At 48.5% G+C, this 23385-nt stretch overlaps 2 protein-coding genes and 1 pseudogene across 7 annotated transcripts in view; 2 read left to right on the plus strand and 1 right to left on the minus strand.

The window, feature by feature from the left end:
* SMIM33 (small integral membrane protein 33) overlaps positions 1 to 972 on the plus strand; it is a 57030-nt gene extending 56058 nt beyond the window's left edge. For all 3 annotated transcript variants that reach the window (XM_054717925.1, XM_054717926.1, XM_054717927.1), the window contains one exon: positions 382 to 972. In XM_054717925.1, coding sequence (XP_054573900.1) covers positions 382 to 771 — 390 coding nt within the window. In that variant the 3' untranslated portion in view covers positions 772 to 972. The remainder of the gene's footprint in view (positions 1 to 381) is intronic.
* A 2651-nt stretch (positions 973 to 3623) lies between these two features.
* STING1 (stimulator of interferon response cGAMP interactor 1) lies at positions 3624 to 8850 on the minus strand. 4 transcript variants are annotated; one of them, XM_028147413.2, is made up of 9 exons: positions 8745 to 8850; positions 8321 to 8423; positions 7998 to 8034; positions 7632 to 7858; positions 7356 to 7524; positions 7002 to 7110; positions 5916 to 6154; positions 4706 to 4892; positions 3624 to 4113 (listed from the first exon to the last, which is right to left on the minus strand). In XM_028147413.2, the coding sequence occupies exons 4-9, from the start codon at positions 7856 to 7858 to the stop codon at positions 3920 to 3922; spliced, it is 1125 nt and encodes a 374-aa protein (XP_028003214.2). In that variant the 5' UTR covers positions 7998 to 8034; positions 8321 to 8423; positions 8745 to 8850; the 3' UTR covers positions 3624 to 3919. The 4 variants fall into 4 exon arrangements, with proteins under 4 accessions (XP_028003214.2, XP_054572983.1, XP_054572984.1 ...); XM_054717008.1 differs by lacking the exon at positions 7998 to 8034; XM_054717009.1 differs by lacking the exons at positions 7632 to 7858; positions 7998 to 8034.
* Positions 8851 to 12048: 3198 nt separating this feature from the next.
* On the plus strand, positions 12049 to 13003 carry LOC103286113 (bax inhibitor 1-like; annotated as a pseudogene).
* The last annotated feature ends 10382 nt before the right edge of the window (positions 13004 to 23385 follow it).

The raw sequence follows: 23385 nt of genomic DNA on the forward strand, positions 1-23385 counted from the left end.
CTGTAATGAAGTCCCTGTTTGTCCCTTTCTGAACAACTTTGTCTCTGTCTCTCTGTATCTATCTTCACTGCTTTCTTTTTTAACTCTTTTTCTTTTTTTCTTGTATCTTTCTTTCTTCCCATGTTCCCCTGTCTGTCCTCTTCTTCGTTTATTCTCTCAGTTACTATGTGTATTTATCTCTGTCTCTGTCTCTCTCTCCATGTCTTTATCTCTTTCTTTGTGTCTATTCCTCTCTCTCTCCCCTTGAGGCTCTCTCTCTCTCTCTCTCTCTCTCTCTCTCTCTCTCTTTCAGTTCCCTTTGGTTGCCTGTCTCTCGCTATTTTGGTCTTTTCCTGTGTGTACATGTCCACGTCACCTTCTCTCTCTGCACTCCCCGCCTAGGCTGACGGTTATCCCTGGCTTTCTTCAGCTGTGAACGGCTCAGCGGGGCAGGAGACGCAGAGGCAGCTTCCGGAGGTGCTGAGTGGGGCCCGGGAACCACCTCGAGAGGACGGGCTGCCTCTGCTCACCGTGATCATCGCTCTCTTTGTCCTGCTGGCAGTCTGTATCGTGGTGGCAGTCCACTTTGGGCCAAGTCTACACCAGGGCCGTGCCACTCTCCCCACAGAGCCACCAGCCCCAAAGCCAGAGGGTGGCATCTACCTCATCCACTGGCGAGTGCTGGGCTCCCAGGACATTCATGGAGACGCCCAGCAGGACCCTCCTGTCTCTGGCTCCTGCCTTGTGCCAGATGGGCCTAGGCTCAGCATCGACGAAGTCACGTACCTGTAGGAGGAAGACTTTGGAAAGTAGGCCAGACCTGGTCAGAGCAAGAAACTGGACAGAGAATTAGGGCAAAGGCAAATTGGGGCCTGGGCGTCAGATCTTTGGAAGTGCACACACGGACTCAGCTGGAGCTGCCCTCGGGGCAGAATACAGAGAAAGCCTTGATGTGGACAGGGGGAATAAAGAAGCTTGAGGGCCCTGCCCAGACACGCGGTGCTATGAGCATTTCAAAAGCCCACGGCTGCCCTTCCAAAGCTACTCCATCCTCTTCAGGGACCACCAGACCCCTGAACCTCCTTCTCTGAGTCCCTCCTTCCTCCCACCCCTAATCTCCTCTCCTTTGGGTGTCAAGGTAAGTCTGGCTTGGAAGATTCCACCACCCCGCCCTATCCCTGTGAAGGGATGTTAGAGGCTCCCTGCAGAGGCTCTGCTGCCCCAGCCCCCAGGTCCTGTGAGGGCCAGCCAGAGAGTACCAAGGCAAAGAACCCAGGGCTCTGCCTTCTCTGGGACTCGGGGAAAAGAAGGAAAAGCTGTTGCCCTTCACTGATTGAGGGACATCCCTTCGACTGTCAGGGCCCAGGACTTGTTAACAACTTTCAAGGCCCTTGTAAAGCCCCAAGCACCAATCATAGCTCCCAAGTTGTTTTTGAATGCCCTCCACTATCTTGGGGCAAGACTCTGTCTTACCTTCCCATGATGCAATGGGGAAAATTTGGGAGTTCGCATTACCTCCTACTTTCTGTGTGCATGGGCCTGTTGAAACTAGCCTAGAATTTACCCGAGGAAATTTCCCAAGTTCAGCTGGTAGGAAAACAGGGTAGGAAAGGGAGCTTCGTGGAGCTTTTATAGAGGAAGAAAGGAGTGAGGAGAAGGCCTACAGGGGGAGAGACATGGAGGTTGGGAAGATGCAAGAGGCCAGGAAGGCAGAACTGAGTCTCCCAGGGGCTCCCTGGAAAGGTACCTCTTTGTCTGGCACCTCTGGGCTTCATTTATGTGCCGTCAGGAAGGTGCAGACAGACATTATGGAGGAACAGCTGGGTGCTTTACCCCGGGGAACAAGTCAACTCTGGGATTGCCCACCGTCAGTAAAGGCTGGGAAAGAACAGAGGACAGAGGAACAGGGTTGGAGATTATGTGTGCAGAGGACTGGCTTGCCACCTTTGGGTTAATGAGAGGCATTTATAATCTTTTTTTTTTTTAATATATTTTATTGATTTTCCACAGAGAGAAAGAGAGAGGGATAGAGAGCTAGAAACATCGACCAGCTGCCTCCTGCACACCCCCCACCGGGGGGTGTGCCCGCAACCAATGTACATGCCCTTGACCGGAATCGAACCTGGGACCTTTCAGTCCGCAGACCGACGCTCTATCCACTGAGCCAAACCGGTTTCGGCGGCATTTATAACCTTAATAGCTATTCCTTCTTGAAGGCCAGCTACGTGCTTGGCACTGGCTTCCTCCATGGGCCTGCAGATATGCCATTCACTCCTCATAACAACCTTGAGAAGAGAACCATTGTTGTTCCCATTTTACAGTTGGGAATATTAAGACATCCAGGTGGACACATGTGCTAAGCGGTGGATCAGGATTTGGACCTGAGGCAGTCTGCACCATGTTGGGGGCTGGAGGGTGGGGAAAGTCATGTTGGGGAGGTCTTTGATGCTGGTCTGGTTTCTAGGTATAGGTGTGATGTTGGAAGATCTTCAGGCCTTGAGGACAGAGTGGCTGGGACAGCTGGGGAGCGGAAGGGACTGTTTCTCCTCACTCTTTTGGCTCTGTCATCCTTAGGGGCAGTTGGTTCCTTCTGGCAAATGTGTGTCTATGTGTGGAGCCTTTCTCCACAACATGCTGTACTCAGATATGCATATTGAACAGTTGCAACAAAAACAAAGGAAGGGGGAAGGAAACAATTGCTGGTAGAAATGGGCCATCTCCCCTCCCAGATGGGGGCAGTTTTGCCCCCACTGTTGTTGCAGTGGCTCAGTTCTAACGGCAATAGCAAAAGGTGTGGCAGGTGACTGGCTGTGCTGCCCAAGGTCCCCATAGAATGTCCCACCTCCTCACACGAACCCTCTCCCCGCTTTATCCCTCACGCAGGCTCTCTCATCAGGGGATGTTTATTTAGTGGCCCCTGCTGCTTTGAGCAACCCCTTGCCCAGGGCACAGCTCATGGTGTCTGTGTGCTCCCTCAGGCTGCCCCTGGTCCCTCCCTACCCCCCAAACCTCCCACTGGAGACAAGGGCACTGAAAGGATAGGTGGAGTGGGGGTGCTTCCCAACCCTCTGCCCTCAGCCTGCCTGTGGGTTCTGTCCAAATTGAAATGAGACCCACCACCCCACGGCCATGGATGAGCAGGGGTGCAAGGAAGCACGTCTGTACAAGCCGATTTGGACATTGCAGATAATAAATGCCAATAGTTTGTATTAGTCAGAGTCTAGTCAGAGAAAGATGCACACTGAAATGTGTAATCTGAGGAGTCTAAAGCAGGGACCATTTAGAAAAGGCAGGTATAAGGAAACCAAAAGCAGAGAGTGAGTATTACAGGATGAGCAACAGTAGGGAGCCGATACCGCTGCTAGGACTGAAGGGGCAAGGGGAGGAAGCAGTTCATGGGACCTGGACAGAGACAGGGTTCCTGAGCTAGTTTGGTCAAGAGATACAGTGAGTTCACAGTGACCTTGACACCGCAGCGGAGTGCTAGGGAAATAAATACTTGAACCTCATTCTCCCATTGACCAAACATAGACAGAAGCCAAGAGGCAAGGAAGCCTGTTGATGCTGTCCCAGGGCAAAAGGAAGCAGAAAAAGGTGAAGAAGTAGGTCCAGAGGGTCCAATGGAAGACAACTGGCACATTAAGTTTACCTGGCAATTAGAGTTTACAAGAAACATCTATGTAGTCACTGTCCTCACAACAACCCTGTGAGGTAGGTAGGGCAATCATTATGATCCCATTTCATAGATGAGGACACTGAGGCTCATGTAAAACAACTTGCCCAAGGTCATAGGACTCATCTTGAGATGTCAAGTCCCTGTGACTTCTTTAAGAGACCCCCTTCCCCCCGTGGGAGGAAACAGCTTTGCTGGGCATCTAGCCCCTAAAGAAAGCCAGCGTGTTGGAGATCGCTGGGGGATCAGGCAAGGTGACCGTGGCCCTCAGAAGATATCCGTGCGGAGGGGGAGAGGCTGATCCATTTCACTGATGAGGAGCTCAGGCTCTTGGTTCAGTGTGGAAGAGTCAGGCACCGCCAAGGTCCCCACATTACCCACAGCAACCTCCTCCTTTTCCTCCTGCTGCAGGTGCCTGAGAATCTCCTGTGACAGGGAGAAGCTGCTTTCCTCTTCAGGTTCTGGAATGGGGGTGGAGAAGGGGGTGGGGAGTGAGTGAGAAACCCACACATTCCCACTCCAACACACCCCAGAGGATTTGCTGGGCAGATCCTTCAACCCACCTCTCTATGCCCCCTCCCCATCCCAGCCATTGTGGGTAGAGCTTCATGGAATCCCAGAGCTAGAAATGGCTTTAGAGATAGTGAAATTCTACCCTCTTGCTTTTAGAGATGATGCTTAGAGAAGGGCAGAGACCTGCCCAAGATCATACAGCGAAGGAGTGGCAGAGCTGAGGGTTCAGCCCCTGTCAGTCTCTTAATTCCTGGCCTGGGGCCTAGGATATTTTGCTTCCTTTGACAGATGAAGTGAGGAGACCCTATAGCCCACCTCTTCATGCTCCACCCAAGACCCATAGCCCAAGACTTCAGAGCAACCAAGTGTCCCAACCTGGGGAGGTGGGCCTCTCTCATGGGAGGAAGGGGCAGGGCTTGAATGCCCTGACCCCCCGGGAAGGCCCAGGGCATGATGCTTTCATATCTCCCTCTGCCCGCCCCCCCTAGAAGACCCTGGGTCCCCTGACTCCTCATGTCCTCCAGACCATCAATCCCTTACCCTGGTAGACAATGAAGCGACAGTTGTTCTGACACTCAGGGGCATCTGCCAGGATGTCCTCAAGCGTCCGGCAGAAGAGTTTAGCCTGCTCAAGCCGATCTTCCCGACTGAAGCCAGCTCGGCTATCCTGTGACATGGCAAACAGGGTCTGCAAGGGGGTGGCATACTCCAGAACACAGGTGCCCACCTGGAGAAAATGAGAGGAAGACCAAACTAAACCAGGGCAGACAGACTCTAGACCCCAGTACCACTGCAAGGACCCCACTCCCTCAGTCTGTAGAGATGGGGTCCTGGCAGGTGCCGCCCTAATGGGGTTATGCTGTCTGGTTATCTTTTGCCTCTGGCACCCCACTCCCAAGATCAGGGCCAGGGCTGAGCTAAATTTACCCTTCACTGATCCTCCTCCTAGGATCCCAGGGCAAGGCCCACCAAGCTAGGCTGTCAACTGCTCCAGTGTGAAATCAAGTCTGACGGCTAGGCTCTAGGGTTCAACCGTGGTCTGGGTCTCCCCACCCACGCGTGTGAAATCCATCAGATGTTCTCACAGCCTTCATCTAGGGCAGCTTTATGGTCAAAAGCATGGTGCCCTAGCCGGTTTGGCTCAGTGGATAGAACATTGGCCCGAGGACTGAGGGGCCGTAGGTTCGATTCCAATCAAGGGCATGTACCTCAGTTGCAGGCTCGATCCCTGGCCCTGGTTGGGGCATTAGGGAGACAACCAATAGGTGTGTCTTTCTCACATGGATGTTTCTCCCTCTCTGACTCTCCCCCTTTCTTTCACTTTCTTTAAAAAAAAAAAATCAATGGAAAATAGCCTTGGTTGAGGATTAACAACAACAAAAATAGGTGTTTTAAGAAAAAGCATCGTATACTCAAGTTGAAATTGTCCGCCTTCTCCCTGGTTCTCTGAGTCAGTTTCATCGTCTGTAGAATAGGGGTTGTAACAGTCCCTACCCCATAGGGTGGTGGTGAGGATTCATTGAGATGGTTAGATAAGCATCTAGACTAGCATCTGGCATGCATTAAGTGCTCAGTAAATGTTACTTATTATCCTCGTTCAGCGTTGAATCTTGTCCAGCCCTGGGACTCACTGGGGAAACTAAGGCTCAGAGGAGGGCAGTACATTTTCACCAGTGGTTGGCCAGTGCCCGGAGTTCTGGGCCTCTAGGTCTGACCCTCTCCGGCAGGACCCACCTTCCTGCACACTCACCGGCCTCCCGTTCTCCAGAAGCTCATAGACGCTGTTGGTGTAAACCCGGCCCTTGACGCCAGCACGGTCAGAGTGTTGCGGGGGCAGCGCATGCAGGAAGCGAATGTTGGGGTCAGCCACACTCAGGTCGTCAGGCACCCCACAGTCCAATGGGAAGAGGATGTATAGCCGATGGCTTCCTGCGCCTTGTAGCATATTGTTGTGGAGCTGATTGTAACTACGGATCCGGGCCGGAAGCCCTGAGGTGGAGAGGCCCAAGAAGTCATTCCCACTGACCTTGTCTCCCACGGGATCATTGGTCCCCCTCAATGTGTACATGCAAAAGAACCGAGGGTCCAGCCCCCTAGTACTGTCTAGGAGGCCAGGAGGGACAGCACATCCAAGAACCCGCCCCTCCCCTCCATCTACTCCCACCACTGCTTTCTCCCTTCACTTGATTTCTGTCAGCCCCTCTCCTTCCCACCACAGCTTTCAGGCCTTTGAGAGGCAGGCAGAGGCAAGGTGACATTGTCAGCACCCGCAGGTGCACTGAGTCCGGCCGTTAGCGTGAGCCATTTCCTAGCAGAAGCCCTGGTGTCAAGGGAAGGCAGCAACAAGATATGGGAGAACTCTAGCCTTGGTTGGCCAGTCAGAAGAATGAGACATAACACATAGATTCACAGTAGTGTCAAAGGTTCAAGCCCTGGACAGACCTGGATTCAAATGCTGTCTCCTCTCACTAAGCTGTGTGACTTGGGATAAGTCCCTTTATCTCTCAGAACCACAATTTTCTTATCTTTTAAGCAGGAAGATGATTATATCTTCCTCAGAGGTTGTGAATTAGAAGAGAAAATGCACATGAAAGGCACACAGCATGCAGTAAATAGTTATTGAAAGAATTCAGAGGTGACCTTGCACAAGTCACTTAATAGTTCTTCCTCTAAACCAGGCATAACAACATTCTTCGTGCCTAGAGGATTGTTTTGGGAATCAAATGATTTGTTGGACATGAAAATACTTTGGAAAATATACCGAGATGTGGAAACGATGTGTCTTATTGTTTGTGTGTCTTGTAGATCTAGAATGGGGACATAGAGGATGGCCTACCTGGTAGGACCAGCCGCAGGTACCCGATATAAAATGACCATGCCAGCCCATGGGCCACGTTGAAGTTTCTTTGTTCACAGACTGCAGAGACCTCCGCTGGGGCCAGCCCCTGTGGACAGAAGAGTGGGGCAGGGGGAGACCTCCATGAAGGACAACTAGAACCCTCCTCCTCCTCCAAGATTTCTCAGCCTGCTGCTGCTTTTCTGCCATTGCTGACCCCGCTGTTCCAGGACATAAGTTCCACTCCAAGAACCAACCTCTAAACTAGTCCCACTCCTAGTACTGAGCTCAGAGCAGGTCACACTAGCCACAGCCTCCACTTGACCATGCCCTGCACTTCCCACTGTGTCTTACCTGGAGGTCCAGGAGGATGCTCAGTGCCTCTGAGAGGCCCAGGAGGGAAAGCATCGAAGCTTTGTTTGAAAGGGAGGCATAGAAATAGCAGGACAACAGCAGTAGGGCCCCATAGCAGATGGGGCAGCCCAGACAGGCCTGCACAGCCCTCCAGTAGCTGCCCTGGTACCTGCAGATGACAGCTCAGCTAGAGAGATTCAGGGAGGGGCAGGGATGGGGGTCAAGGGAGTGAGGCATGTTGTGGGCCCAATCACCATGGGTGCTGCAGGGAGTCACCTGGAATGGACGTGGCATAGTTCCTCGACCAGACTGCAGACTCGCTTGAACAGCAGTCTCAGCTGCAGGGAGAGCAGGTGGAGCACCAGCCACCAGAGAATGTGTGTTGGCGGCTCCCCCAAGCCCCAAAGGGCTGCCAGACAGGCAATCAGCAGGGCAAAGGCTGCCTTCTTGGCCTTGTGACCCCTGGGCCGAGGGATGGATGGGTGCAAGCTAGAGTGGGGCATCTGTAGGTACCAAGAAATCCATGGCCATGCTCCTCTCACTCTCCTGTCATTCCAGGATTGAGGCCCTGGCTGGGCACCTTCCCCCAGCTCTCCCCTTCTCAACGCCTGCCCCCCCACCCCCCACCATGCCCAGCCATACCCAGGGGCTGCTTTTGGAGACACCTCTGGGGGACAGGCTGGGCATACAGCATCCCAGAGTTCCAGTCCAGGAGGGATTTGTTGAAAACAGAACAGGTGGAAAAGAGCATGGATTTATACACACACATCCCATCCAACCCCAGGGAGACTGCGGGGCAGTGAAGAAAGAAGGCAGCAACTCTCCCAGACCCAGACCTATGAGGTGCCACCCACCTCGGGACCCTTGAGGATCTGGGCTTTCCTCTCCCCAGGAAGGATATTAGCCAGAAAGGACCCCCAGGGGCCTCAGCCTTGGAGCTTTGGCTGGGCTGCTCCTGATCCTACCTTCTACCGCCAGACACAGAGTTGTTCCTGGGAGACAACAGGAAGAGACGGAGGCTCAGCGCAATAGCTCCCAGTGACTAAAAGCAGCCTCTCCGGGTGCAGCCTGCAAATGGAAAGTTAAAAACAATTTGAAGCTTTCTCTACAACACTCCAGTCCTGACACCTCAGACCACAGCTCAGAGTACATTGGAGAGGAGGGTATTTCCCGCCCCCGGGGAGGGGGGAAGAGCCCTCCCCGAAAGGCTCTAATGAGCCACACCCAGTCCTGGAGTGTGTGGTTCGGGAAGCTTGTGAAGGCTCCCATTCCTGCAGTTTGCTACCCCAAAGTCAAGGGTGTTCAGAAATTCTCTCACACTCCCCTGAACCACAACCTGAACAGCAGATTCCCTTTAAGCCCCCACAATTAAACAAACTCTACCAATACCTATGCGGGACTCCACACACCCAGCCTAAGACAGCACACACTACACCATGCTCCCTGCCTGCCTGCTTATTTTCTGATTTCTGGCTGAGATCCTCTTTTTCTGAAGATTGTGATATGGAGGAGGGAGGGAGGCGGGGAAAACGAACAGTTATTTCCTGTAATAACAGCCTTTCAGAGTAAAGGGCTTGGTAGGCGCAGAAAGCCTGCAGGGGAGTGTAGGGTTTGGGCTCTTTACAGGAAGTGGCCACGCCTGAGACTTCTCAGAGAGAATACGGTGGTTCCAGCCAAAATAAGGCAGCTTCATGAATAATAATAATATATTATGGCAAGTGTTATGTATATTTACAAGAATTCACTTAATCCAGTCAGCCACCCTGCCCATTAGGTATAATACCATTCCCATTTACAGATGGGTAATCTGAGGCTTAGTGAGGTGAATTAACGTTCCCAGACCCCACAGACAGCAGATGAGGGAGGCAGGACCGAAAGTCAAATGGGTTGCCCCAAAAGGCGCCTTGTTCTGTGCCTTGATTTCCTGGGAAAAGTGGAAAGTGCCAAGATCCTGTTTCATGATTATATGGAGTAGGGACTGTCTCTGGCCACTTCCTGGCAGCCTGATAAGCTGATCTGACTTGAGGATGGCCAGGTCCGGAGAGTGGGATTGGGGTGCCACCCACAGAGCGGCAGCAATTCATTTCTGCCCAGGTCAGAGGGTCCTTGCCTTGACCCACCCCCACACCACAACCAGACTCATGAGGACACAGCACATTCATAGATGCCAGGGGCCTCCCAGGAGCAACGAAGCTTCCTGAAAACTCTCTTGGTTTTGAAAATCACTTCCTAAGAATGGAGGTAACTTCCTACATAGTCTCTCCCCTAAAATTGGCTCGCAAAGAGGTCCACTAACATGGACAAGGTCTCAGCTGTTTCAAAACCAAAGGAAGTCAACCTTGCCCAAGAGGTGGCCTGAGCAGAGTCCTGCAGGAGTGCGCCCCAAGGCCAGCTGTGTCAAGCAGCCTCAGGCCTCCGGGATCGTGCTCTGCTGTCTAGCACCAACTCCCCTGGGTGGCACCGCTGCTGCCAACTCCACACCAGTCGTCATTTCCTCTGAAACCCGCTTTTCCTTCAAAACCTGTTCTTTCCTTCCTCCTAGAGGAAGATCCTTTATTTTATAGGCCAGGTTGTCACTATGCTTCAGAAGGAGCAAGTGAAGGGAGGTGGGGAAGATATTGGTGTAGAACATTGTAGAAGAGCAGCACATATAAAGGCCCTGAGGTTGTGAGAAGGAACTTGGCCTGTGGAGGAACAGAGAAATGGGTGGTATGGCTATGGCTGGGGCATGTAAGCATGTTGGGGGCCCGTATTAGTTTCATAGGGCTACTGTAACCAAGTACCACAAGTGTGGTGGCTTTAAACAATGGAAGTTTATTCTCTCAATTCTGGAGGCCAGAAGTCTGAAATCAAGGTGTTGGCAGGGCCATGCTTCCTTGGAAGCCTCTCTGTGAGGCTCTCTCCTTGCCTCTTCCAGCTTCTGGTAGCCCCAGGCATTCCTTGGTTTGCAGACACAGCACTTCAGTCTCTGCCTCCACCACAGGATGTTCTCCAACTCTGTCTTCACGTGGTGTTTCCTCTTCTCATTAGCATATCAGTCATATTGGATTGGGGCCTACCTTAATGACTTCATCTTAACCCAATTACATCTGCAAGGACACTGTTTCCAAATAAGGTCACATTCAAAGGTGCTGGGTGTTAGGATGTCAACATATCTTTTTAAGGGACACAATTCAACTCAGGACAGGTTCAGTGGTATAAGAAGGGGTCCCGAGAGTGGGTCAGAGCCCCACTCTGTGACCAGTGCCTCAAATCCTGGAGAGCATCGAGACAGTTGCATGCATGGGATTGTCCTCAACACTCAGACAGACCAGCTCTTCCAGACAGCTGAGGAGGAAGCTAAAGGCCACAGAGAGAAGTTAGGTCCAAGTCCCATGCTGCCCTGCTCACATGCTGCTGAGTGGCACTTCGTGGTAGTTGCTTCTTCCCTCCAGATATCTGGAAGTGCTGGTCTGGGTCAACTCTCATTTCTGCATCTGGCTCAGTTACAGCTTCCATCCTCGTCCTCCATGTGCCTGGGAGAGGTATAAACCTCTAAGCACGTGTTCAGCAGATGCTCGGCCTGGGACAGATTGTGTGTGAGGTAGGGAGGCCTGTGGCCTCCAAGGAGCCACCCTTTTGCCTACACAACCTCTTTCATGTTTAAAGGTTCCTGAAATTAATGTGCAAAGGTCCCTGAAATCTGCTAGGACAAGGGACATTGGGAGAATTTTAATATCATTGACCATGGTTCACCTAAGATCCAATTTGACCTTCGCTCAGTTATTTAACTTCTTTGAGCCTCAGTTTCCCCATACCTAAAATAGGGATGGTAATAACTTTTATCTCAGAAGATTGTCATGAGGATGGAAAGAAATAATGTCATTGTAGACCTGACTTCTTGTAAATGCTCAGTAACTGCTAACTCTAATCACCACCGCCACAACCATCATCATCCTCACCTTTAACAATCACTCCTGGATTTGCTAGCCCCTGTCACTTTGGCTTCTACCATGGGCTCCAGTCACCTTTGCAGCAGACACAGATATTTGATGTCTCATCCATCAGTGGCTCTGAGTCTGACCCTAGCCACCTCCTTGTGATAATTTCATTTCACCATCATGGAGTCAACTGGTGTGTCCTGGCCTTTCCTGGACAGGATGATGTCTTAGTAGATGTGATAGAGAAAAGGGTCTTAACGATGCACGGGTGGGGGTGAAGAAGCACATTTGGCTTAACTACTATAGCTTCAGGGAGTAAATAATAAACCCACCTACTCCTGGAAAGAGGTATTCAGCAGGGTGGAGTTGTTTTTTTGTTTGTTTTTGGTAACAGCTTTATTGAGATATAATTCACATACCATACAACTCACTTCTTTAAAATGCACAATTAATTGGTTTTTAGTGTATTCACACAGTTGTGCACTATCACCACTATCAACTTTAGAACATTTTCATCACCCTCAAAAGAAACCCTGTAGCCATCACATCTCAAACCACCCTCACCCCCCGCCCCCCCCGAAGCAACTACCATTCTACTTTCTTTTTCTATAGATATGCCTATTCTGGACATTCATATAAATGGAATCATGCACTATGTGATTGTGTCTGTCTTCTTATCATATTATGACAAAATGACAGTACATGGTGAGCAACCGCAAAAATGAGAATGTAGCACTAGATTTACTGACAAAGATAACGACATTTAGAGAAGCATTTCCGGTGTTAGCAGAGCTTTGTGGGCTCCGGAGAGGTGGCTAAGAAGAGTGGAGGCTGTGTCCCACAGACTCGACATCATGAACATATTTAAGCGGAAGATCAACTTTGATGCGATCTTAAAATTTTCCCATATAACCCCCTCCACACAGCAGCACCTGAAGAAGGTCTATGCCAGTTTTGCCCTCTGCATGTTTGTGGCGGCTGCGGGGGCCTGTGTTCATGTGGTCACCCATTTCATTCAGGCTGGCCTGCTCTCTGCCCTGGGCTCCCTGCGGTTGATGATTTGGCTGATGACAACACCTCATAGCCATGAAACGGAGCAAAGAAAGACTGGGACTTCTTGCTGGATTTGCTTTCCTTACAGGGGTTGGCCTGGGCCCTGCTCTGGAGTTTTGCGTTGCCATCAACCCCAGCATCATTTCCACTGCCTTCATGGGCACAGCAATGATACTCACCTGCTTCACCCTGAGTGCACTCTATGCCAGGCACCGTAGTTACCTCTTTTTGGGAGGTATATTGATGTCAGCCATGAGCCTGATGCTCTTGTCTTCCCTGGGGAACCTTTTCTTTGGATCCATTTGCCTTTTCCAGGCAAATTTGTATTTGGGGCTGATGGTCATGTGTGGCTTTGTCCTTTTTGATACTCAACTCATTATTGAAAAGGCTGAAAATGGATATAAGGATTATATCTGGCACTGTGTTGACCTCTTCTTAGACTTCGTTACTCTCTTCAGAAAACTCATGATGATCCTGGCTATGAATGAGAAGGACAAGAAGAAAGAGAAGTGAAGTGACCATCCAGCCTTTTCCATTTTGGCTTCCACTCCCTCCGCCCCCTCACTTTCTCTTTGCACACATTACAGGTGGCATGTTCTGTGATAATGAAAAGCATCAGAAAAGCTTTTGTACTTTGTGGTTTTCTCTATTTTGAAATTTTTGGTCAAAAAACTGATTAGCAGGGGAAAAAAAGATAAAGACATTTATAGTATACTAGAGGCCCAGTGCACAAAATTCATGCACTGGTAGGGTCCCTAGCGCCTGCTGGCTGGATACTCCCTCCCTTCCCCAGGCCGGCCTGCCCCCTGGTCGAACCCCCAAATGAACTCTGGGTCAAGGGAACAATTTGCATACTACACTTTTGTTATATAAGATTTTTAAGTCACAGTAATAGTTACAAAGTAGTACATATTAAATAAACTCTGGTACTTCCATTTAAGAAAATACTCTGCAGCTCTTTATTTCTTTAAATATGTTTTTATTGATGTTAGAGAGAGAGGAAGGGAGAAAGATAGAGAGATAGAAACACCAATGAGAGAGAAACATTGATCAGCTGCCCCTCCTCAAACATCCCCCACTGGGGATCAAGCCTGCAACCTGGGCATGTGCCCTAACAGGGAATCGGACCCAGGACCTCTTGGTCCATGGGATGATGCTCAATCCACTGAGCCACACCAGCCAGGCAGGAGACTCACTTTTAACTGCATTTTTTTTTTTTGGGTGCTTCTGTACCTTTCAAGTTTTATATTGTGCACATTATCACCTATTTGAACATTAAATAAAATAGTAATAAACCACAATATGTGTATTATATGATACCATTTTTATTTTTTAAAGTAGATGTATATTTGCATGAGAAAAATTCTGGTTGTAAATACAACAAAATAGTCATAATGATTATTTTGGAAGGGGTTTTAGGATCTCTGGAGGTTTTAAAAGATATCCACAAATTCTTTGATACTCTTTCCTTCAAGAGCATATGACTAATTAGATCATAAAAGGCTTTGTGGATTCTTTCTTGCTCTCTTTCTTGGATCACTTGCTCTGGGGACAGTCAGCTGCCATGCCATAGACACTCAAGTAGCTATTGAGAGGTCCAAGTGGTGAGCTACAAGGCAATCAGGAACATTTTGCCAGGTGTGAAAATAAGACACTTTGGAAATGAAACCCCAGCCCCCGTCAAGCCTTCAGGCGATCGCATCTCTGGCTGAAACCCTGATTGCATCCTCATGAGAAACCCAGTTCAGCCACTCCAAATTCCTGAGTCTGAGAAACTATGAGAGAATAAATGCTTGTTGTTTGATGCTACTAAGTTTTGGGTTCATTGTTGCACAGCAATAAATACAATAATTCACGGTAATTTTAGAATTTTACTTTGTTTAATATATTTATACGTTTTTATTATAATGAATGCATATTCTTTGGGTAATTCAAACTGAGAAAAAAAAGAGAATGAGCAAGAGGACAATGGGAATACAGTTCCATCTGAGTTTCATTCACTCAGCTGTGTGATCCTTCGATGGGGACACTTGGGCCTCTTAAGGGCTCTAGAGAACCAAATGTGTAAGTCACCATCAAAAGGCTGCTGCCTTCCTAGGTTGTGCTCATGGGAATGTAGAGCCTGCATTAAGGTAGGTGACCTCGTGGTTCCCCAGACCTCATATCAGACCAAATCTGGGCATTGGACACTGGTGTCCAGAAGTTGCTGAAGGACCTGAAGGTACCTCCTCCTACTTTTTGGGCTCCTTGCCTCACTGCTCCTTCCTCAGTTGTACTAGTACCTCCCAGTGAGACTGGGCCTGGTTGGGACTCCTGACACTCCATGCTCTTTCTCACTATCTGACTGGCTCTTCCCGTCCCCCACACACCCCACTTGTCCCCATGAAACTGCATTTCCCCATTGAGCAAACTAAGCTCAGGGGACCAGCAAAACTCTCCAGTCTTTCTTTAAAAACATTGATATCTGAACAGCATTGAAGTTGCTCACTCTTTGCCTGACCACAGGAGGTCCTCGCAGGCCCCATGCTGAGGGCCTTGCCTCCCGCTCTGTGTCAGCTCAGCTCTCTCCTACTTGGCCTCTTGCACACTTTGTTGTTCCTGCTGGTTTGCTTGTTGACTTCTTGGACAGACTGAAAGCCAGGGAGGACAGAAATCAACTTGCTTGTTCTCTGCTGTGGACTCACAGTGTCATATACAGTAAATGCTCTGTATAGAGTCATGAATGATGAGTAAACAAAGAATCTCAGGGGAATTGAGTAATCTCTTCAAGCGTCTGAAGGGCTGGCTGAGGCAGAAGAGTCTTCCTCTCTGTGACCACAGGAGGCAGAAGAACTAGGGCAAGCCAACGTGAGTGCCAAATTTTGGTTCCTAAGATACGAAGAATCTTATAATAATACAGGCTGCTTGTGAAGAGGTGAGCTGTAGTCACCAAGGGTGTTTCCAAGAAGCCTGGCGGGCTCTCTGCGAGGGACAGGCTGCAAAGAGAATTCCAGACTGGACAAGGGTTGTGAGTTGCCAGGCAAACTGGGCTATTCTAGGAAGTCATGAGGGTGTATTTTGGGTGGGGGAAGGGCAAGGAGGTGAGTATTTTGTTTTTTCCATTTGAGGAACTTGCTTCTGATTCAGGGTGGCTGAGGGGAGCTGGTCAGATTCACCCATCCACACTTCCCTATTCCAGCTCGTCTTTTCTCAGACCTTGGAGAGGCCTTGTGACTGGCACTGGTGACACCTGGTGGCCAATTGGACTTGGACAAAGGCAGCTTCACCACCCATCTGTCCATCTGGTTCATGGCTGTGTCCCTGGGCCTAGTACAATGGTACACTCAATGAATGAATGAGTGAGTGAATGAGTGAGTGAATTAATGGTTGAATACAGACTGTAAAGAAGAGAAGGAAGAAGAGATGCTGTCTCTCTGAGCCTGAGGTCTAACCAGGGGGACCAATTGGAACTGCAGGAGGGGGCCAGAGAATTCATCCACTTAGAGATACATAGACAGAAGAGCCTCTGCTCTCTCTCCTGTCTCCTTCCTCTGTGCCTGTCCTGTGTCCCAGGGGTACCTGTGGGGTGTGGAAGGGGGCTATTTAGGGAAAAGACTTAAGTTAATTAAAAACTGCTTCTGCATCTGAGATTAATTGTGCTCTGGAGCTATGAATAGAGAACCATGGGCTCGCTTGGAAGTGCCCAAATAAGGCTTCTTTCTGAGACAGGACACTGAGGCCCAGAGAGAGTAGGAACCTGCCTAAGGTCCCACAGTCAGGATTCCCACCTTCAGTTCCTTAGGTCAAATCATAGCATTTGACCACCTAAGATAGAAACACAGGGGACAGGAGCAATTGATATGGAGCCTAGAGGACCAAGTACATGCACCTTAGCCTGGCAAATAGGACTTACCCATCAATGGTGATACCTCTAGCACATGCCTTTCCTTCCATCTAAAGAGCTACAGCACTGCCTGCCCCAATCTGAATGTGCATCACTTCCTAGCTCACCCAGAGCCCTCCTCACAACCACTCTGCTCTATACCCATCCTTTCAACTGTATGGACAGGGTTAACCTCCCTGAGCCTTAGTTTCCTAATCTGCAAAGGGATTGTTTGAGGTGTGAGAGAGGCTGCATGCCAAATGCTTGGAACAGTGTTTGGCACCTGGTAAGAATTCAATAAGAATCACAGTTGTTATTATTGTTGCTACGGTAATCCAGACCCAATTCAAGTCCTTCCCATGACCCACAACCAGATGGAGACATCCTTGAGGGCAGAGGGCAGACTTCCTTGACTCTATACCCAGAGAAGACTCAGGACATGGCAGTGGCCCCTATTGGCTCTAGAGGGCACCTGCTGGCTGGTTTCCCTTAGTGGCTTCCCTATGGGCAGGACTGCAGCCTGAGCCTGGCTTTCTGGCTTTCATTCCCTGAGGTTGTAATAAGTCATTTGTCTGGACTGAGTTCGGGATCTCTCTGATGGGTAAAAAACAGAGTGACAAGGTGCTGCTAGAGTACAAAGATGTCTTCCCCCGCTGCCCTGGATGACATGGAGAGACTCAAAACCCCCATCAGAGGATGAGGTAGTATGCCCAGATAGTCTTTCATTCCTTATTCAAGAAGTATTTATTGAGCCCCTTCTCTGTGCCAGTCGCCTGACCATAGGAGCTTACATTCTGGTTGGGGGACAGGTAAACTCCACGTATGAGGGCTGTTTTATTTTTATTTTAAAAAATATATATTTCTTTATTTCAGAGAGGGAGAGAGAGATAGAAACATCAATGATGAGAGAGAATCATTGATTGGCTGCCCTCTGCATGCCCCCCACTGGGTATTGAGCCCACAACCCAGGCATGTGCCCTTGACTGGAATCAAACCCGGGACCCTTCAGTCCGCAGGCCTACACTCTATACACTGAGCCAAACCAGCCAGGCATGAAGGGCTGTTTTAGAAGTAAGCCCAGGGCTTGGGGGGAGCAGGAGAGAGGTGACCTTTCAACTCAATCTGAAAGAAGTGGTGGAGGTCTAAGCAAGGAGAACCTGTGTACGGACCAGGAGGGAAGAGGGCTCTGGTATTTTTGAGGAGCTGAGTCCACAGCTGGACAGAGACCAGAGAGGCCCAGACCGCAGGCAGCTGGGTGCATACCCTGCCCTTCTCTGTCCCTTTGGGAACCCGCCCCCAGCGGCTGCCTTTCCCAGCATGCCTTCTGGCGGTGACTTCAGGAGGCTCGGGTGCCAAGGCCGCGGCCTCCGCTAGATGGCACCGTTCCCAGCAGCCCACCTCGGCCTCGCCGTACCGCCGGCTCCTACAGCAGCGCCGCTGGGGCAGCAGGTCCGAGGCGCTAAACGCTCCATGAAAATAACATTTACCTCCCCTCCTCCACTCCAGCTTCCCTGAATGAGTCCCCAGTCCCCCATCCTCCAGGGCCTTCCAAGGGAGGCAAACCTAGCTCTTGGGAGTGGGGGCAATAAGAGTGTCTGTATTGGGGTGCTAAACTGATGCCCTAAACCACTTTGCTCTTCATCAGCATTTAATTTTAAGCATTGTGCTAAATGACGAGCGGGCACTACATAATTTAATTTTCACCAAAGCTTTACCCTATGTATCCCCACCTTTTACTGATGGAAGTGGAGCTCTTGGGGTACCACGGGGACAATAATTTCCTGAGGCCACACGGGAGGATGAGGTATGGCGGGAAGCTTTATTGATGATGTAACATCAAAGGGGTTCCCTTCCAAGGCCCCATTTCCCTTCATCCCACCACGGAAAAAGTCCAGCTGTGTCTTCAGAGGGGCAAGAATTAAAGCCACTGCCCAGGGTCTCCACTCCATATTAATTAAGCGCCCAGCCTGCTTTGTCTTCCGGAGGGAAAGTGTAGTGTCAGTCACCGGTGACTGACAGGGCGCTGAACGTGTTCAGTGCAGCGTCTGGATAGGTTCGCTTGTGTTCCTGGCTGCAATCCATTGTGTGTGGGTCTGCATGGCCATGGGCTTCTAAGGCCTCATGGCTACAGAGGTGAGTGCAGGTCATGGAGCAAGTGAGAAACAGCAGTGCAAGAGCGAACAAGCAAGATCGAGAGAGAGAGAGAGAGAGAGAGAGAGAGAGAGAGAGAGAGAGAGAGAGAGAGAACTCCTTTGTCTGGGGTTGTAACTAAGAGTTTAATCAATTAACCCTTCAGGATTTTGCACTCTCGCAGTAGCTCCACCCCCTCTAGCCAATTACCTGTTTCCAAGGTTAGGCTGACAGGTAAGCACCTTCCCTATGTCACCGGGACTTTACTGTGCATGCGTCCAGTGATTTGCAGAGAATGGACTGGTGATTCCCCTGGGAAGTGTGAAGTTGCAGCTTCCTGTGAAGCTCCCCAGATGACCATGCTTATAAGGTCTGGCCTCCCCTTGGCCTCTTTCCTATCACTAATAACCAGCTAGTTACGACCGTAACAAAAGTTCCAATTTCTGGATGAGGACAACGAGACACAAAGTTGCTAAGTGATTTCTCCAAAGCTCAAGAGCTAGCATTTGGTGGAGTAAGAATTCTGAATAAGCTAAGCTTTCCCCCACCCTCAACCCTGCTGGTGAGCTGCCTGGATTGGAGTCAAACTTGGCTACCCTGGGAAGGAGGAATTTGACAAAAGAGGATTGAAACTTTGCCTGACCACCTCCCAACCTTCCCCAAGAGCCACATTTTGGCCAGGGCCAGCAGCTGACCTAGTGATGAAGGAGATTTCCACAGAGCTTCTTCCCTCACCGATGACATTTGATCTTGAAGGGGATTGGCTAGACCCAGAAAGGATGGAGAGGAAGGCTGGACTGGGAGGGATTGGGGAGCTAATACTTTGTGATTCCAGGAGGGTCTTGAATAATTGGAGGGACAGTGATTGATGAGGGGGTATTGGAAATCCCAGTGGGTGGTCTAGAGATGAGAGAGGGTCCTGGAGAAATCTGATACAGAGGTCAGGGAGAGCTGAAGTACCAGCACTGGGACAGATGGACAGGTTTGGAAGTAAAGGCAGCCTGCAGGTAGTGAGCACCGCTTTTAGAGTCTCAGTCTCCCCCTCCCCCACACCCTTTTGTTACCTTGTCACTTTGAGTAGTGAAAGACCCTCAGCCTTCTGTAATAGTATCTTACTCCTAGAACAGTTGTGAAGGGTTTAGCAGGAGAAGTGTAAAGATCTGGGTGAAGCCTGGCTGGTGAGCGTCAACCTATGAACCAGGAGGTTCCCAGTCAGGGTACATTATTCCCAGTCAGGGTACATTATTCCCAGTCAGGGTACATGCCCAGGTTGCAGGGCATGCAGGAGGCAGCTGATTAATGATTCTCTCATCATTGATATTTCTACCTCTCTCTCCCTTCCTCTCTGAAATCAATAATATATTTTAAAAATTTATTTGGATGGATGGTGGTAATAGTTGTACAACAATGTGAATGTACTTAAAGCCACTGAACTTTCCACTTAAAAATGGTTAAAATAACAAATTTTTGTCATGTACATTTTACCACAATTTAAAACATTTTTTAAAGTACATTACCAAATGGAATACTACACAGCAAGGAGCAAATGTTGATGCACACAACTTGGATTAATTTCAAGGGCATTAAACAGAATGAGAAAAGCCAATCTCAGAATGTCACATACTGACCCTGGCTGGTGTAGCTCAGTTGGTTGGAGCATTGTCCGTACACCGGAAGATCGTGGGTTCAGTTCCAGTCAGGGCACGTTTCAGGCTTGGTCCCTGGTTGGGGCACGTATAGGAGGGCAACCCATTAATGTTTCTCTCTCTCTCTCTCTCACATCAATAAACATATCCTCAGGTGAGGATTTTTTAAAAAGTCACATACTGTATGATTCTATTTATATAACATGTATATATATGATTATATTATATAACAAAATGACAAAATTATAGAGATGAAAAATAGATAAGTAATTGCCAATGGGTAGCGATGCTGGGGTGGTAGTTGTGACTATAAAGAGGTATCATGAAGGAAATCACTGTGGTAATGGAATAGCTCTGAATCTTGATTTCGGTGATTACAGGAACCTGCACATGTAATAAAATGGCATTAAACTATATATACACATGGTACCAACAGTATTTCCTGGTTATGATATTGTACTATAATTATGTGATGCAACCAGGAGGGGAAACTAGATGAAGGGCACACTGACATTTTCTGTATAATTCTTGCTCCTTCCTATGAATCTATAAATATTTTTTTAAATAGACTTAAAACAGTACATTCATAGAACCATCTATGTAGTAAGAGTCCACATATGTAAAAAAATAAAATAGCAATTATTACTTATTATCCTCATTTTATATTTGAGAAAACTGATGTCCAGATTAAGTGTTGTTGTCAAAGTCAGCCTGTATTCTTAACCACTATGTCATTCTATCTATCTATCTATCTATCTATATATATAATATTTACATTAAAAAGTTTGGAGGGATACACATCATTTGTAATGGTGGTTATTCCTGGGAAGTTAGAATCAGGGAAGAGAGCTTGAATTTTCAGCTCTATAGGTTTCTATACTGTTTGACTCATTAACAAACACTTATAATCAGAGTAAAAATACTTTAAACATTTTTATTTCGGGGGGAGGTAAAGGTAGTGAGGCACCCCCCTCCCCCATGCCCTAATGATGGAACTGCAGTTGCTTTCTTTTTTTAAAAAAAAATATTTTTATTGATTTCAGAGAGGGAGAGAGAGATAGAAACATCAATGATAAAGAAAATCATTGATTGGCTGCCTCCTGCATGCCCCCTACTGGGGATCAAGCCCACAACCTGGGCATGTGCCCTTGACCCGAATCAAACCAGAGATCCTTCAGTCAGCAGGCTGACACTCTATCCACTGAGCCAAACCAGCTAGGGCTGCAGTTGCTTTCTTAAAAATATTTTTGTTTGTATTTTTTTAGTTTTAAAAATTGATTTGTGTGTATGTGAGAAAGAGAGAAACATCAATTGGTTGTTCCACTGATTTATGCATTCATTGGTTGATTCTTGTTTGTGCCCTGACAGGGGATGATACTCTAACCAACTGAGCTACCTGGCCAGAACATATTTTTTATTTTTTAATTATAGTTGACATACCATATTATATTAGTTTTAGGTGTACAGTTGTCTTTTGTTGTTGTTGTTGTTGTTGTTAATCCTCACCCAAGGATATTTTTTTCCATTGATTTTTTTAGAGAGTGGAAAGGAGGGAGGGGGAGAGAGAGAGACATTTATTGGGTTGCCTGCACCTGGGACCAAACCTGTAACCTGGGCACGTGCCCTGACAGGGAATTGAATCAGCAGCTTTTCAGTGCATGGAGCAACACTCAACCAGTTGAGCTACACCAGCCAGTGCTACAGTTGCTTTTTTTAAAAAAAAACAAAAAAAAACACCTCATGATATTGTAATAGTTCTTCTACAGTGGTACATATGGATGAAACCCAATCTTTTCATGATGGCATAGTATTTTGTAGTATGAATTATAGTACTCTCTATCCTTTCCCAATTGATGAGTAGTTAGACACGTCCAATTTTTTTGCTATCATTACATGTTACCTGATTTTAAAACTTCAATTTATTTAAAAAATATTTTTATTGATTTCAGAGAGAGGAAGGGAGAGAAAGAGAAACATCAATGATGAGAGAGGATCATTGATTGGCTGCCTCCTGCATGCCCCCTACTGGGAATTGAGCCACAACCTGTCATATGCCCTGACTGGGAATTGAACCCTGACCTCCTGGTTCATGGGTCAATGTTCAACCACTGAGCCACTCTGGCCAGGCATATTCTTCTTTATATAAAACTAGAGGCCCAGTGCACAAAAATTCGTGCACTCTGGGGGGGGGGGTCCCCTCAGCCTGGCCTGTGCCCTCTCATAGGCCAGGACCCCTCAGGGGATGTCCACCTGCCAGCTTAGGCCCGCTCCCGAGGGGACCGGGCCTAAGCTGGCAGTCAGACATCCCTCTGGCAGCTCGGGAGCTCTTGGGGAATGTTCGACTGTGGCTTAGGCCCACTCCCCATGGGGAGCCGCAGTCAGACATCCTTAGTGCTGCCGAGGAGGTGATAGAGGCTCCCACCACCACCGCTGTAGTCACAGCTGTCAACCTGGTTTGTGGCTGAGCAGAGCTCACCCTGTGGTAGGGCACTGACCACCAGGGGGCAGCTCCTGTATTTAGCGTTTGCCCCTTGGTGGTCAGTGTACATCATTGTGACCGGTCATTCCAGGTTGTTCAGCCTTTAGGGTCAATTTTCATATTACCCTTTTATTATGTAGGACTAGAGGCCCGATACACGAAATTCATGCAAGAGTAGGCCTTTCTTCTCCCAGCTGCTGGCACCGGCTTCCCTCTGGCACCCAGGACCCAGGCTTCCCTCCAGCACCCAGGACCTGGGCTTCCCTGGAAGCCCCGGCTTCATCTGGAAAGTCTTCTGGAAGGATGTCTGGTCTAATTAGCATATTACACTTTTATTATTATAGATAATACATGCTCAGCATAAAACATTCAACATTTCAGGAATGTATGGTTTAGAACACAAAAGTCCTTCATAATCCTCTCTCAGACACCAAATACAATGTTATTCTATGCATATACCACATACGTATATCATTTATATTGTGTAGTCTACACTGAGTGGCCAGATTATTATGATCTCTGAATGCATAATAATCTGACCACTCAGTGTGTGTGTGTGTGTGTGTGTGTGTGTGTGTGTGTGTATACATTAGAGGCCTGGTGCATGAATTCGTGCATGGGTGGGGTCCAGCCAGCCTGGCCAGGGGGAAGGGACATGGGCGGTTGGCTGGCCTGCCTGCTGGTCAAAATCCTGGTCAAGGGAACAATTTTCATATTAGCCTTTTTTTATATAAGATATACACTGAGTGGCCAGATTATTATGCGTTCAGAAGTCATAATAATCTGGCCACTCAGTGTATATACACTATTGAAAACACAAATAGTGTTAACTATACATCATTTTTGCTGCTGAAGCCATGGGATTTTAAATTCTAGGTACTTATCTCTTTCCCAGTAGTGAAAAGGCTGGGCCCTTTAAAGCTATAAACTGTGAGAACCA

This window comes from Eptesicus fuscus, chromosome 6 (assembly GCF_027574615.1).
Source record: "Eptesicus fuscus isolate TK198812 chromosome 6, DD_ASM_mEF_20220401, whole genome shotgun sequence".
In the NCBI taxonomy this organism is placed as follows: domain Eukaryota; kingdom Metazoa; phylum Chordata; class Mammalia; order Chiroptera; family Vespertilionidae; genus Eptesicus; species Eptesicus fuscus.

Bases quoted from the DNA above. Each gene is read 5' to 3' on its own strand.
- STING1 (XM_054717008.1), bottom strand. From the start codon at position 7,858: ATGCCCCACTCTAGCTTGCACCCATCCATCCCTCGGCCCAGGGGTCAC. The intron at 7,111-7,355 runs GTAAGACACAGT...TTCTGTCCACAG, and splicing joins GCATCCTCCTGGACCTCCAG to GGGCTGGCCCCAGCGGAGGT. The intron at 4,893-5,915 runs GTGAGTGTGCAG...CATTTTCTCCAG, and splicing joins TTCTGGAGAACGGGAGGCCG to GTGGGCACCTGTGTTCTGGA.